At 28.5% G+C, this 16,474-nt stretch overlaps 1 protein-coding gene across 1 annotated transcript in view; it reads left to right on the top strand.

The window, feature by feature from the left end:
* Positions 1–1,780: 1,780 nt before the first annotated feature.
* The window catches only part of LOC111628641 (UPF0577 protein KIAA1324-like), a gene marked incomplete at its 5' end in the record, with an annotated part of 61,584 nt that continues 46,890 nt past the window's right edge, over positions 1,781–16,474 (top strand). The window contains 7 exons of the mRNA XM_023372472.1: positions 1,781–1,870; positions 7,294–7,405; positions 10,832–10,981; positions 11,917–12,228; positions 15,025–15,294; positions 15,888–15,992; positions 16,147–16,364. Of these exons, the coding sequence (XP_023228240.1) occupies positions 1,781–1,870; positions 7,294–7,405; positions 10,832–10,981; positions 11,917–12,228; positions 15,025–15,294; positions 15,888–15,992; positions 16,147–16,364 (1,257 nt within the window). The remainder of the gene's footprint in view (positions 1,871–7,293; positions 7,406–10,831; positions 10,982–11,916; positions 12,229–15,024; positions 15,295–15,887; positions 15,993–16,146; positions 16,365–16,474) is intronic.

A 16,474-nucleotide genomic window follows, 5' to 3' on the forward strand; every position in this document is an offset into this window, starting at 1 on the left:
TTTTTGGAATGTTCTACTTTTGAATATACTCTAGTAGGAACATTCCATTTTTTAAATGTATTAAATTAAATTAAAATGTATTAAAAAAAATGTAATTATTTTTAAATTGTAGCCTGGAAAAAAACTTTAAATAAGGCCAAAAACCAGCAGTTTGCTTAAAAACCTCTATGCTGTAAGTGAAAGTGTTTTGTTTTGGCTGAGTTGATTCACAAAATTGTGGTAAAAGTTAAACATAAAATATATCATTATGAATTATATAAAAATAAAAATTTCGAATCTTATTAAGGGTGGGCATCCTGTTACTTAGGCTAAGAAATTACAAATATTAAAATATGCATTTTGTAAACAATATAGTGAAAATTTTTACACCTTTTAGTTTTCTTACAAATTCTTAAAAAGTTTAGAAAATTATTTTCATATTTCCTTACTTTCATGACTTTGAAATTTAAGATATTTTATGTGGAGGGAAACATTTTTAAATAATCAATTTTATTAAATTTTGTTAAGTAATGAGTTAGAAAAGCAATTAAATGCTATGGAATAGCATTTGTATTGTTTGATAGCTTTATTTTCACGCTCTTTTGTACATATAACAATTTTTCTTTTAATGTCATAATGCCAACATAAAGGTATTTTAAACATTGAAAAGAATTTAAATTAATTTCTCATTATTGACAAAATTTAATATAATATAATAATATATTTAAATGTTCAGAAAATTAGAGTATATTTTAATGCTAATCGTTATATTTCCTGTCTAGATAATATAAAAAGATGAAATATTCTAGCATCAGTGAATTTTCATAATCTTCATGTATTTTGAGTCTAGTAAAATTAAACAGGACTGCAATTATTATTACCAGAATGAAAATTATATTGAACATATTGAATGATTTTCATGACAAGTCATTCAACATATGTAAAATCCCCGTGAATCTTACATTAGGAGTGCCTGAGAAGTGAATGGACACGATACTTAGAACATTACACATTTATTTTACATATATCATGTATCTACGGAACAGGGCTTAGCAATGACCCAAGAAAAAGCCGCACTGCCTTCTGTTACAGAGTTTATATAGCGGGCGTCTCGCCCTCAGGCGCTGCGCTTGATGCGCCCTTAACATGTCGTGGTAAGACACGACATGACAACATATAATTAAAGTAAGAAATGCCAGAAATTTAACTGGTCTGGAAGCAAATAAAAACAATAAATGGTTAATGCTTAAAGCACTAAAGTTAATTCTGATAATGATTGTTATCATTTGCATGTTGAGACATGATAAAGCAAGAATTAGCTTAAAATATATAATGTTTAGGTAAGAATATTAATAATAATAATAAAACTCTGATTACAATAGGTGAAGTTTTGTAAAAGCATTTTAACTTATATTTTACTAATTCTAATGATTGTGCTAATATTAGCATGTTAATTTTGATAACATTAAACAACTGATATCTATGATTACAATAAGTGGAGTCTCCTTACACAATAGACTTCACTTATTGTAATCACATTTATTGTAAATATTTTAATGTTTTTTGAACAAATATAAACTGTTATATTCATGTCAAAAAAATTGGTGAAATTAAGCATGAAATTAATGGTAATAAAATGATTAATTGCTGAGGCAAATCATTCAGTTGTTACTAATAAAAATCACATTCCTGTGATCTAAAGAATATTATATGCAATATTTTCATATTAAAAATAATTTTTAAATTTTATAATTATTATATCAATACAATAGTAAATTTTATAATTAAAATTACTAATTAGGTACAAAATGATCAATGTCAAACTGTAGCTGAAGCAAAGAAATATAAATGGCCACCATCAACAGAAGAAGGCGAATGGAAAATAATGACAGTAAGTTTTTAAATTAATGTTTCAATTTTCAATTAAAATTTCCATGCTTTAAAATAAATTCAAAACTTGATTTACATTGTCTTAAGATTATATAAATTTATATAACTCTAATGTATAATAATAATATGAATATAATTCATGTATATTTATATTCACAAGTTTAGTATTGAGCACTTTTTGATATAAAACTACTGCTTAATTAACAATTGTCTTTATTCAATCATAATACATTCAACTAGGGTGATGACGATGACCAAACTTAACTTAGACAAAGACAAGTAAGTTCATACTTACTTGTCTTTGTTCGTATGCCCTCATATGTTATATTGTGACAAGGAAGGTTACAACAACAAGCAACAATATGTCATTCTTTAAATAGTTTATTACTAAGGTTTTACTATATATATAATAAGTTGAACTGTATTAACATTAAGTTGCTTTAACTCAAAACTATCTACAGGTTTTGGATATAGTATTTTTTTATTTGGATATAGTATCTACAGGTATTTTTTTACTTCTTACTTCTTAGAATTTGACTTAAATTAACAAGGTTTTACTGTAATGTTATTTAGTTTTTAAATTAAAGTTAATTTTTTTTTAAAGAAAAATTGGCATATTAAATGAATTTCTTGAGTGATTGATTGTTTCTCTTGCTTTGAAAAGGATATTTAATTGTAGAATTTTGATTTCATATTTTTATTATTATTATAGCATAACTTAATGAGATATTTAATTAAAATGATATTTAAATGACGCAACAATTTAGCAACTGAATATCTACATATTGTGTCATCCTTGTATATATCGTCGGTCTCTGTTGTCGTCATGTAAAAAAAAATTGTTTTCTTTTGCTTATGCTTTATTTTTTTTGTGTATGTATATATATTTTTTGTATACCGTCAATGTTATTATTGTAATTGTAAAAAAAAGGAATTTATTTTTGGTTTTTTTTTTGTGTGCGGTGTTTTGGGCATTTTTTTGTGTGGCAGCACTGTATCGGCGGTGGGGGTTATATATGGTGTGCGGGACTGGCAACACAGATTCTGGTTTCTGGTGTTCAAAGAAGAAAGTATGTCTTTCAGGAGTGCTGTATGAAGACTCTTTGTGTGAACCGTCACGTGCTAAGCCCATAACGACTTCATGTACTGTGATCTTGTATATAACTTTTGTACATAAAGATAGTTTTAATCATGTATCTTGCTCGCCTCCTCCTTTTGTGGTAACCAAATTCATTAATTCCTGCGAATATTAACTCCATGGATATTCGCAGATCCCACAATATAATAATATGTAATTATGTATCTACATATAATGATATGCTTACATATACAGAAACCAAAACATTTGTCAAGAAATTATGTGATATTTTTGTTGTTAAAAAATAAATTCAGTTTTTTATAATAAAATGTTTTTGAAGATAGTAGTATTTTTAAGCATTTAATATATTTCAATATTCTTTAAAAAATGTTTTAAAACATTTTTCTTTGATATTAGATTTTAGATTGAAAGTTGTGAACAAGAAATTTTATATGAAAATTTGTTACATAATGTAAGTTTAAAGATTAATGAGTTGTAGCATGTAAATGTATGAACGAAATTATGCAAAATTTTCTTTTAGAAAGCAATATTTAATTTGTCTATGTATTGATATTTCACTAAGTATATGTTCAAGACTATTTTTTTTTTATAGGAATCAAATTATGTATTATGTGAAAACTATTTTCGCTAGCAATAATTTTAATCTTTAATTCAGTTATATTGCAGTATACTAAAGTAATAACTTTTTACATTTAATACAGCTGGAGTTATGTTTCAGCCAAAATACACTGGTATGCTGTACCAGCAGATAGCATAAAAAGTATTGATAGCCATTATGTAGTACTAGCAGTTGCTTAGTAAGAAAAACTTTTGTTCTGGTGAAAAGACTAGTGATTGGCATGATAAAAAATGAACAAAACAAACCAAGAATTGGTTTGTTTTGTTCATTTGGAGCTAACATAATTGGAGCTAACATAAAAAGCATTTGGAGCCAATTGGAGCTAACATAAAAAGCTAATGGGATAGAGATTCTGCCCTTTTATTAGAGGATATCTTTCAACAAATGGACAATATTGTCTGGTGACATAAATTGTGAAGAAAGAAGATTTACAAAGATAATGATATTTTGAAAGGGAATTACCCCTTTAAAGGGAAAAAATGTGGTTACTAAAATTGGATCATTTAGCAATTGACACTAAATCTGAAGCAAGAAATAGGAGAGTACAGATGGAGATACACAAAAAACATGGAAAATGCTAAAATATAAATATATATGTCTATAAAGAAAAAATAAATCATTACTGGTATTAAATACTATTTTTTAGTGACTGTTAAATTTTTTCTAAAACAGAATTTTATTTTTAGTCACTATGTGTTCCAGCAATAATTTTTTTCCAAAGAATACTGAATACACTCATCTAAGTGCATTGACTACAAATTTTAACTTGCAAGATTAATTACAAAACAAAACAAAAATGTCTAAAAATTGCTTCTTTGTATTTTCTCTCTCTCTTTTTTTCTGTTAATAGCAAAAGAACATAATTTAATTCTGTAAAAAAATACTAAAAGGCTTATTTTTATTTTAAAAGTTTTAGATATCATATTGTACTGTACATAGGCTACTTGGATGTTTTGCCTACATGTCTTTTATTGGTCATAGAAAAAAATGAGTCTTTCACCTATCAAAACAGCATGAAAAATGGGCAGAGTATAGTCAAAATCAAGTTCCTGTTTCTGGTACTTCCTCAGCAAGCAGTGTGAAAATACCAGGAAATGGCAGTGTGGATAAAAACTGAATATTGGACAATTATCTGTTACAAATTTTTACATAATCTCAGTAAAGACGAGTGTTTTTCAGAAATGTCTTCTGTTTTGGGAAACATTGTCTTTCCTTGAAGACTAAGACACAATGGTATAAACAGTTTAAAAGCAGTAATTTCAGTGTGGAGGACAACCCATACTCCGGTAGATCAACAAAAGCAGTGACATCAGAAAATATAGCTGCTATAGAGAAACTTCTCATAGAAGACAGGTGTGAGGGACGAACAAACCCACAATAAAGTGTTATTTTAAATTTTAATTATTGGAAACTTTAATCGGTTAAATTCGAATGTTTTATCGAGTTAGGCTAAAAGCCATAAAAATTATTTCCCACGGGGTTTGTTCCTTGTTGAGTCAGATCAAGTTAGTCAGGGATGTGTCACCAGGAACTTTGAATGGAAAAGACATATTGGACGGGCGACCGTTAAAGGCCATCACCTGACCTCATGGAAAAAACCCAAGAGGAATGAAAAAGGGAAAAAGAAAAACGACCCCGAAGTCAGTCGTCATCCGAAGTCCCTCTACAAAAGTCGTCATCCGAAGTCCCTCTACAAAAGTCGTCATCCGAGGATTAAAACCGTGATCCATGATTCAAACCGTGCCCAGGATTAAAACCGCAACCCAGGATAAAACCCGTGCATCAAAATTCCGAAATAACACCTTGACAGAAGTAACACCGTGTCTCCTTAAGAATCTCATCCCACTTCCGTGCTTCCACACCTCCGAGATCCAATTAACGGACAAGAACTAGTGGAAAGACCATTTCAGAGGCGTCAAGAGTGTCATCATACTACAGATCTGCGACCTAGGAAAAAGAAAGGTATTTATCAACCCGCGATTCGGTTGTAAACTCTCTCTCTCGAACGGAATAGTATAATTAAGTCCGCTAATATGCCGATATCTCTGTATTTTCTTTGTTTATTATTAAAATTGATTTTTTGTTAGAAAATATGGAGTCCGAGTGAGTCACTTCCTCGTCTCTCTCCTCACCTCTACTCCGAATCCAAGCGCTCACACGCTACCGCTCGCAAATCTCGTGACATAAAGTCGCGATTTCCGAGTCCCCTAGAGACTCGGTGGTGTCATCCTGACAGGGCGCCGAAGAGGTGCCGACCCTACGGTCACACAGGCAAATCACCTATCAGCAGATTCAGGAATTATTGAATATTAGTGCATCAACTGTTCATGACATTCTGTACAAGCACATAGGATTAAGAAAGGTTTGTTTGGTTTGGGTGTACCATTCACTGACAGGAGCAGAGGCACAACAGGGTAGAATGGTGTAAAAAAATGATTAAACGGTTTGAATCTGGGACATCCAAGGATGTTAGCAGCATTATAACAGGTGATGAGACCTGGCTGTATTGTTATGATGTGCCAACAAAATTTCAGAGCAAAGTTTGGCTCTTTGAAGATGAAATAACTCCAATGGAAGTCTGAAAATTGCATCTAATAAAGAAATGAACAATTCCTGCATTCTTTGCAAAACACAGTATTGTGGAGAGGGTCATACTAGAAAAACAGCATACAGTCACTAGTTCCTGGTACTCTCAAACTTGTTTGCCAAAAGTCATTCAACAACTGAGGAACATCCAACCAAGATCCTTGCTTGACATGGCTCTTACATCACAATAACATTCCAGCATACAAGTCAAAGGATACACCTATTTGATAAAGTCTGGACTAACTGTTTTGGATCACTCTCCATACAGTCCAGATCTTGCTCCCTGTGACTTTAGCTTATTTCAAAAAGTCGAAAAACATTTCAAAGGAAGGAGATTTTTCAGTGACAATGAGCTTCTGGCAATGTGGGATCAAGAGTGTGCTGATCTTCCAGAAGAAAAGTGGGAGGCTTGGTTTGATGACTGGTTTCATCATATGGCAAGATGCATTGAGTGTGATGGAGAGTATTTTGAAAGACACTAAAAAGTAAATCTGGAGGACAAAACTTTCCAAGCAACCTATGTAAGTTTAAGTATGGGAGCAATTCCAATTACACATTGTTATAATAAACATAATAATTTTGAATATATTTTTTAGTGTATAATACTGTCTGCCATTTTTAATTGAAATTTTGAATATATGTTTGAAATAAAAGAGAATTAGTTTGTTAATTATTGTATTTTCATAAAATTTAGAATCTTGCACTTAATATTCCTAGTGTAAATCAACAAAATTTACCATCATTGTTTCCCTCTGTATCTGCAAAATTTTCTTTATTTTTCTCTGTAGTTTTGTTAATATAAATGTATGTGCATATGCAATCATAATATATAAAGCACTTATGTTAAATAAAAATATAGTTGAAAGATTCCAAATCAAATATAGATGATGAAAGATTTCCTAAAGAAGTCCTGAGATTGAAACTATGTCATTTTACAGTTAATATAATTTTTCCTTTCTTCAATATTTTTTTTCTGATATTAATAAAAATTAATTATTTTTTCTACTGTTAATTGATATTGTTACATTAAGGAAATGGAACTGATTAGAAACCAAGAAGTTATTTGATTTTTCTATTAAGTTAAATAAGTATAGTAATTCTCCATTGTTTTATATTTCAGATGCAGCTAAAAGCTGGATTGAATATTTTATATTGGAAAACAATAGGCATGAGTCTTGGTGACAATGGAAGGAAACCTAAACCTGTTAGAATTAAGAGCATTGAAATTACAGGTTAGAAATTTTTAATATAGGCCTCTATGTATATATATAAAACATCCTAAACTGACTGACTTACTCACTCACTAATATGGATTGTTTGTATAGAAGAAAACCATTCACAGAAAAATAAAATGGTACAATCAAAGGAGATATTGAGTATAGTACTTTACAGAAAAATCTAAAAGTTTTAAAATGTAAAATATTTTATGTCTGTGAGACATTAAAAAACCTATAATGTACAGTCGACCCCCCCTATTAGATATAGATACGTTCCAATTTATTAGGAATCCGATTTCTTACAAGTCGTTCCAATCACAGCCCGACACGTGTCAAGTTTACGGACTACGGCTGATTGAAAGATTTTCTTCCATAAAATTAATCGATTCTACACTAATCCGACTCAACATTTCCAAAATACGTATATTTTTTCGTAGTTTTATAGGAATCGTAATTATAGGGACCGTAATTATAGGGGGGTCGACTGTATATAGAAAACTCTTAGTATGTGTTAATATCAATTTTAAATATCATTTGTATGTTTCTGAATAGTTTATAATTATTAATTTGTTTCCATTGTTTAAATTGTATATTTTCTTTAGTTTTATCATACTTTTTTAAACTGTTTGATGAGCATCTGCATAAACATACACGATACATGTGGTGGCACTACAGAGTAAGCACATGTATATACATTCTTCAAGTTTGTGTCATTGTAGTATGCTCATGTATGTACAGATAGATGTGAAATGTTATAGACAGGGAATTTATTGAAAGATCTAGAAAATTTTTTCCACCTGACTTTGTAAGTTTTGCAAGATTTAGCTTAGAATTTTCTAGCATAAAGACAAACATTGCAACTACAAATCATTCACACTTCTCTCCTGAATAATTGAAGTTTTTCAACACAATTGAATTGGAAGAAGAAGATATTTTCTAGTTTATTAAAAAGTATGAATTAGAATGAGATATTAATTTTTTTTTTGTAAATATTACATTTTTAAAAAAGGAGAGGCTCCGTATTACATTACCAGTGGCTCTCTCTCCTCTGGGAGGAAAAGGAGCCACTGGTAAATCCACTTATCAAAGGATTAATGAAAACTTATTATCGTATGTTTGAATAACTGTAAGAATATATAAAATTATCCTAGTTTACAAAGAATTGTTATAAATTACAAATAATTATAGTTTGTTGTGATGCCATGTGAAACACTCAGGATGAACTGTAAATGATGAAGGAAAGAGTTCCTAATGTGATAATAAATTTAAATGTAGTCTATCTTTGACATAATATAAATTTTATATAAGGTTTACTTTATTTTTATTAAATTATTAAATTTATTTTAATAAATAGATATTTTAATGTTTTTAAAGCTACATTAGTTTTATTTGTATATTAATAAATTTCATAAAAACCTGTTTTTTAGTTAGTATATAATATTGAAAAAATTATTTTTTTTCTTTAGTTTTTTATTAAAAAATTGATAATAAAACAAATTGTTTTTGACAAGAAATCAGAAAATTTTGAGTTCTTATTATGTTTATAAATTTTATTTTGTACACATTATGCATACACATAATCAACATTTCTTTTTATTATTAAATCTTTCAATATTTTAAACATCAAAAAATTTTTTAAGTGAGCAGATTATTTTGTTTTATGGAGAAATCAAAGTACATAACTGAAATTACATTTAGCAAACTGAATTATTTATGTTTTGTAAAATATTGAAATGATTTCCACTGCCATGGCTCTCAGTCAATCAATCAGATGAGGCCACAGCATAACTTTAAAAAAAAAAAATAACTGATTGAAAAACTTTTTTACCACTCTGAAGAATTCTTGGGGTTTTTGATCCAACCAAATTCATTCCCAGATCCCCATAATGGTAAGATGACATTTTAACCACTTGACAATTGGCTGTTATGGAAAAAATATGCTTGTGGAACAATTCTGTTCTACAACTTTAAAAGAACAATATTCTTCATTTTGTGTTTTATGTTTATTTTTTTTTAATTTAATTAATTTTATTTGGCCAGTTTTCTTAGTTAATAAATTAGTATTTTATCTGTGACAATTAATTAAACAACTGTAGCAACTAATTCATCTCAAACTGATTTTTCAGTGAAAAGTTTTAAAACAAAAGTAAATTAAAATAAGAAGTATAATAATAAAAAAATAAAAATAAATTTACATATAAAATGAAATTTTTAATAAGAAATATTAAGAATTTTTAAATGGATATAGTATTGTAGCCTTATAAGTAAAACACAGAAATTTTATTTTTCAGACAGAAGATTAAGAAAGTTATGGACAATATCTTATTTGTTCCATTATATATTCAAAATAATAAAATACGTTTTAAATTCAAAAATATTTGAAATTATAAAAATTATTCTGTCAGATATTTAATTGAATTAATATTTTCTGACACAAAGACATGGAAATATATAAGAATAAAATTTATTACTTTTACTGATTTCTTCTTTAAACTAACTACTAAGAATTGTGTAGAAAGTTATTCTATTGTTATTTCTATTGAAATTTGCATGTATATTAGCTATTTGATCTGTCAAATTTGAGTTTATAAATTTTAATTTGAATTACCATGTTTACTTGAATAATCCATGCATGTTTTTTTCAAAAATTTGTGACAAAAAGTTGTAGTGCACAGTTTATTTAAAACAAATTTGGTAGTGCAACCTGCAAAGTCCAGATGACTGCTTAATAAAATGACTACCTATAGTTGATAGTTATGAGCAATATTATTAAACATTTTTGTGTGACTAATTTTGTGAAAATAAAGATCAATAAAGTAAGTTAAATATACAACTGAGACTGACAGTAAATAATCTTTGTCTTTATTACTTCTTAGTTTAAGTTATTGGTCTATTAACAGTTTTTCTCGTTTGATTTGAATTAAACAGCATAGTGTTACTTTCATTACTAAATAGTAAGTTAATTCATTATAAATACATTACTACAAATTGCAGATAATTTATCTTTATTACACTACACTGCAAAACACTGGGATCTGTAAAATACTGCACTCCAACGGTTATAGGTTCTTGGAGTGCAGTATTTATCTTTATTAGATATACAAATACTTTATTATTATTATTATTATTATTATTATTTTTTTTTGGTAGTTTTATTTTTTAATACTACTTATACTTGTAAACTGAATGCTACCATATTGAATGCTACAAAACAATGAGAGGGAAGATTACTATTGTGTTAAAACCACCAATTTGTAAAATTTGTAAACATGTAGTAAATTAAATTGAACTAGTTTTTCTTTTTTTAAGTCAGTATCTTAAAAAATGGGATATACAGATTACTAAGAGCATGGATTATGTGATTAAATATGGCATTTCATAAATCTTGGTTATATTTGTAAAATGACATGTTATTTTAATTATTTTAAAATTTAAATACAGGTGTAGCATATACATCTGAATGTTCTCCATGTGAGCCTGGAACATACAGTAGTGAAGGTTCAAAGCTTTGTACCCCATGTGCAGAAAATACTTATTCTGGAAAGGGTGCTTCTTCATGCATTGCTTGCAACAATGCTACTCAGTATGCACGTAAGTAAAAAGTTATATAAGTATAAAAAGTTAGACTTAAGTTTGTAAAATTTTTTAAAGTGCATATGAAAGCTAATTTTTTAGTTTATTATTAATAATAATTACTTTCCTTTACATTTTCAAAAATAAAAATGCTGTATTCAATACAGTAGAGCGTTGATTTTCCGAAAGTCAATCATCCGAAACGTCAATCATCCGAAAGAATTCCAGTCGGCAAATTTAAATTTTTGCCAGTGCTGTGGCGCTTCAATCTTTGGCTATGTCTTGGGCTACTCAAATATTTTACGTTTTTGATACTAAATTAACATCTGAAGTATAATTTTTTATTATTTTTATATTTTTCAATATATTTATTTTGTTTTTACAAAATAAAAAAATAATTTTTAACGATACAATAGTCTTTGTTAGGCTTAACATCGACGAAAATTCAACGCAAAGCGACACGCAACGGATAAAAATTTCGACATCGGATACGTTAAACTATTTTTTCGTACGTAAATCAGTTATCCAAAATATCAGTTATCCGGACAATCTCAGTCCCCAATTGATTCGGAAAATCAACACTCTACTGTAGTAGTATGACCTTGATTCATGAGTTCTTGATACAATGAGCCACTTCATTTTATCCTCCTCTTAAATTTATGAGAATTATTTGAATATTTTGTGATAATCAAAAGAAATTGTTTCTGTTGAATTAAAACGTTTGTAACTATATTTTATTTATTTTACATAAAATTCTCATCAATGATGTCTTTCTGTGTATATGTATTCTTGTAATATACAGTATATTCTCATTTTTGATATTAACATATAATAAATAATTTATACTGTTTTGGAATATTATTTAAATCATTTTATATATTACTTTTCCTTTTATTAAAATTAAAGTTGTCATATTTAAGTTAAATTATTTTATTAAAATATTTTTTAAACAGCAAAAGGATCTGCATATTGCTTAAATCAACCACCATGTACAGAACAAGATTTTTATGAAATACGTTCTCCCTGTGACGAAAATAAAGAAACATCTTTAATATATAAATGGGTTGAACCTAAATTATGTCGTACTGATATTGATGGAGCTGTTTCTTTATCACCATCTGGGAAAAAATTAAAATGTCCTCCATGCAGCCCAGGAATGGAATATGTCAACAAATCAGGATGTACATTTTGTCCTAAAGACCATTATTCTAATGGTTCAGTTCGTAAGTTATTTTATTTTTTATCATTATTTTTTAATAATATAAAATGAACGAATGAATTATACAATCATAATAATATATTTTTTAAAATGTTGATCCAAATGTTGTGATATTTATTTTTACAACATATAATAGTGTAGGATATATGTACAGTACATCTAATATATATGACTGTATACAAGGAAAGGACAAAATAGCCTAAGCAGTCTTCTTGTTGATTAGTTTGCTGGATGAATAGAGGACTAGTTGTGCTACAAGAGTAACTGATCAAATATCCAACAAACAAGGAAGCTGACTGCTTTAATATCTTGAACACATGGTCATCAACAAATATTACTTCTAGAAAGCTTTGCATTTACTTGTGTTTTTATTCATGAAGAATGCGTCACTTGTCTAGGGAATAATTTCTTACGTACATATCCACACACACACACACACACACACACAGACACACACATTTTTTTTTGCAGATAATTAAAATTACTTAAAATATGTTTAAATATAAATTTTATTTTTAAAAAAAATTTAATATGTATATATATCAGATATACCATTAATTTACTATTAAATAAATTTTATTGTAAAATCTCCTATAATTAAATAATTATATAAAACTTTTTATATAATAATTATATAAAACTTTAATCTACTATTTATGATATGCTACTCCTCATTATTCAAATTCAGAGATAAGATATAATTACAGCAAAGAGAGGTCACTGCAGGTAGCCCAATGGTGGGACTACTAAGAGATTTAAGGTAAGGAAACTGTAAAGAAAAGACCTAATCATATACACAAAGTCCTAAATAGTGTAGTGCTATAGATGATACATTAACATGAAGAAATAAATCCCAAAATAAAAGAATTAATCAGTTATGAACAATAACCAATATGGCCATGAAACTAAGTTATAACAAGTAAGCAAAATTATGATACTCTTGATGCAGATATAGTGCTAAGGAATAAGGAGATTTCATCAAAATATATGTCAAACTGTTGTCCAGTCTACTATATATCCCTAAATGCTCCAAAGACCCATTCTCCTACAAAATGTCTGCCCTCAGAACTCTAATTGCAAGAAAACACATACCCATTAGAGATACTTTGAAGAACTGGATAGGATTAAGGAGGTTGATAACATGAAATTATATTAGATTTCAGAATAGGAAACCATAAGTACAATTTACCCAACAGCAGCAAGCTTTGGTTGTTATTGATACATACAACAAATGCTTTGATAGAATATACAAGAAAATATGTAAGAAGGGTTACATATTGGTTTACAGACATGACATGTATACAACATGCTATATAATGTTAAAAACCCAATAGACATAGACACTTCACCAAGAATTTATGACAAATCACACTAGAATGAAAGTCATGTTAATAGTACTGTACATAGAATATACAGTGTACAACATCCCAGTAAAGTTCAAAACACCACATACGTCAGTTAAATTCAAACGATATATATATATTGAAAATAACGTATGTACAGTTACAAAGGTTCACAAAACAAACATTTACAAAACATTAATTATAACAAAGTTCAACACATTTATTCACTACAACACAGGTCCGTCGAAAAGACACCTTGCAACGAACTCTAAAGTCCTTTACAGTCCAACGAGACGAGACAAGCTTCGGTACCAGCTTAGGCGAACTAAGACCAATGTGAGTCCACTTTCTGAGACCACTGTGAACTGAACTTCCCGCCACAACTCAATCCTTTTATAGGATTGAAGCGGAATTGGATCCCACCAATCAGAACTTAGCAGCTCTACAAGACGTCCGCCGATGGCGTGATGTCGCTCAACCAATGAGCGGTCGAGTCTTCAAAAGTGGCCTGATCGCCATTTTTATGGCGACAACCGTCGTTAGTCGAACGATTGGAAAAGCGCGGGAAAACCGTGTGCCAGACAATTTTTATCCCGACAATCCCCATTAGAATTAAAGAGAATGAAAGTATGATAATAGAAAAGCAAAATGTTAGTGTGCAACTGCATTAGTTATTCTATACAACATTCCAGATAATTATGTCCTTCATTTTGTAAATGCAAGGCTCCCACAAACATCCTAAAGGAAGGCAAGTTTATGGAAAAAATTATCATTAAATTATCATATGCCAAAAATTGTCATTGTATTAATCAAAAGGATGTGAATTGCCTTTCAGCAGCATAGAAGTATATGAAATGATATTTATCTTGTGTCTGGCAGAGACCATATGGCTAGGGTTCTCACATATGATTAGTTTGTAGATAAGGTTAATTTTTAATAATAATAATTTGATATTTTGTCTAATTTATATTCTATAAAATTTGTAATTGGTAATGTGCCAGTTTTTAGTTGCAATGCATGTATGTACATTGTATGTAGTATAGTACATATAATGTAGTATTCTAAAAAGTGCACAATTTAGAATGTTTCAGTGTTTAATTTGAAATTTGAATATTGTAATTTGATTTATATGCAATGTTCCATCATTATACATTACAGAATGTTCTATTATTATAGAACATTGTATATAAATCAAATTACAATATTCTGTTTAAAGATTTCTAGATTCATTATTATAGACAGGGTGGAGAAAGTAAAAAATTTTGTAAGATATATTGTTTCCTATCTGAGATTTACTATATTTACTTGAGAAAAATCTTCAGAAGAGAATTTAGCCATGTCTTGTGCAACCCTACCTATATTTGTCCCTGTCCATTTATGAGATATTCTGATGATGACTGCAGAAATGACTGAAAGCATTTGATTTAATAAGTAGATTTGTTGGTCAAGATTGAACTTTTTTGCCTTGTAGTAATCAGATTAAAGCAACAGTTNAACAGCAAAAGGATCTGCATATTGCTTAAATCAACCACCATGTACAGAACAAGATTTTTATGAAATACGTTCTCCCTGTGACGAAAATAAAGAAACATCTTTAATATATAAATGGGTTGAACCTAAATTATGTCGTACTGATATTGATGGAGCTGTTTCTTTATCACCATCTGGGAAAAAATTAAAATGTCCTCCATGCAGCCCAGGAATGGAATATGTCAACAAATCAGGATGTACATTTTGTCCTAAAGACCATTATTCTAATGGTTCAGTTCGTAAGTTATTTTATTTTTTATCATTATTTTTTAATAATATAAAATGAACGAATGAATTATACAATCATAATAATATATTTTTTAAAATGTTGATCCAAATGTTGTGATATTTATTTTTACAACATATAATAGTGTAGGATATATGTACAGTACATCTAATATATATGACTGTATACAAGGAAAGGACAAAATAGCCTAAGCAGTCTTCTTGTTGATTAGTTTGCTGGATGAATAGAGGACTAGTTGTGCTACAAGAGTAACTGATCAAATATCCAACAAACAAGGAAGCTTGATAAATGCTTATTTATTTGATTAAAAGAAAAATTAAAATTATAATAAAATGCAAAGAAATTATTAATAAAGCTTTTACATTTCAATATAATTAATGTCTGATATATTACATTATAATTTCCTTAGATATTTGTAGGTAAAGCTTCTTTATCAGCAATCTTTGTTTCTAATGATTACAGATGTTTATCATGTAATTTTAAAAATGATACAATTTAAATTGAATATTTTATTTAATATATTTCTGTATGTGTATAGTAAATATTTATTGAAATGTTTAATATAATTTTATTGTGATTTAACAGCTTGTCAGCGCTGCCCAGCTTCTACAGCACCTAACTATGGCTTATTGTACAAATGGTGGCATGATATTCCGTTAGGTTTTAATACTCGTTGCATGAGTGTTGAAGGTATTAATATAGTATAATTTATAAGTAAATCATACATTCTTTTAATTTTTAAATATATTTATCTATATAAATTATCAAATTCTACTTTCTTCATTGCTATTTAATTATTTTATTATAATGATTTGTAAAATAATTTGATAACTAATATTTACAGAAGGAGGATGTAAAAATTCTCCAACATGGCAACCTGCAGGGGATCATATTCACTCAGCTTTGGGACATAGAGATGATGTATTTCTAATTTTGTCATTAGATGTATCAGGATTTAGAGGTAGAGAAAGAGTTGTTAATGGACATGCTGCAGAAATTGGCAGAGTCAGTTTTGTCTTTGAACTAGATTGTACTGGAAACTGCTATTTCGTTTTCATGTTTGTAAGTATAATTCAAAATTTAAAACTTTTTAAAAATTAATGGATATCATAAATGTAAAATTATGCTGATAATCATTATGCCAACTTAGTCTTAATTACAAAGTTTATTTA

Source organism: Centruroides sculpturatus, unplaced genomic scaffold (genome assembly GCF_000671375.1).
Source record: "Centruroides sculpturatus isolate CEXI.00-Female unplaced genomic scaffold, Cexi_2.0 scaffold419, whole genome shotgun sequence".
Classification (NCBI taxonomy): domain Eukaryota; kingdom Metazoa; phylum Arthropoda; class Arachnida; order Scorpiones; family Buthidae; genus Centruroides; species Centruroides sculpturatus.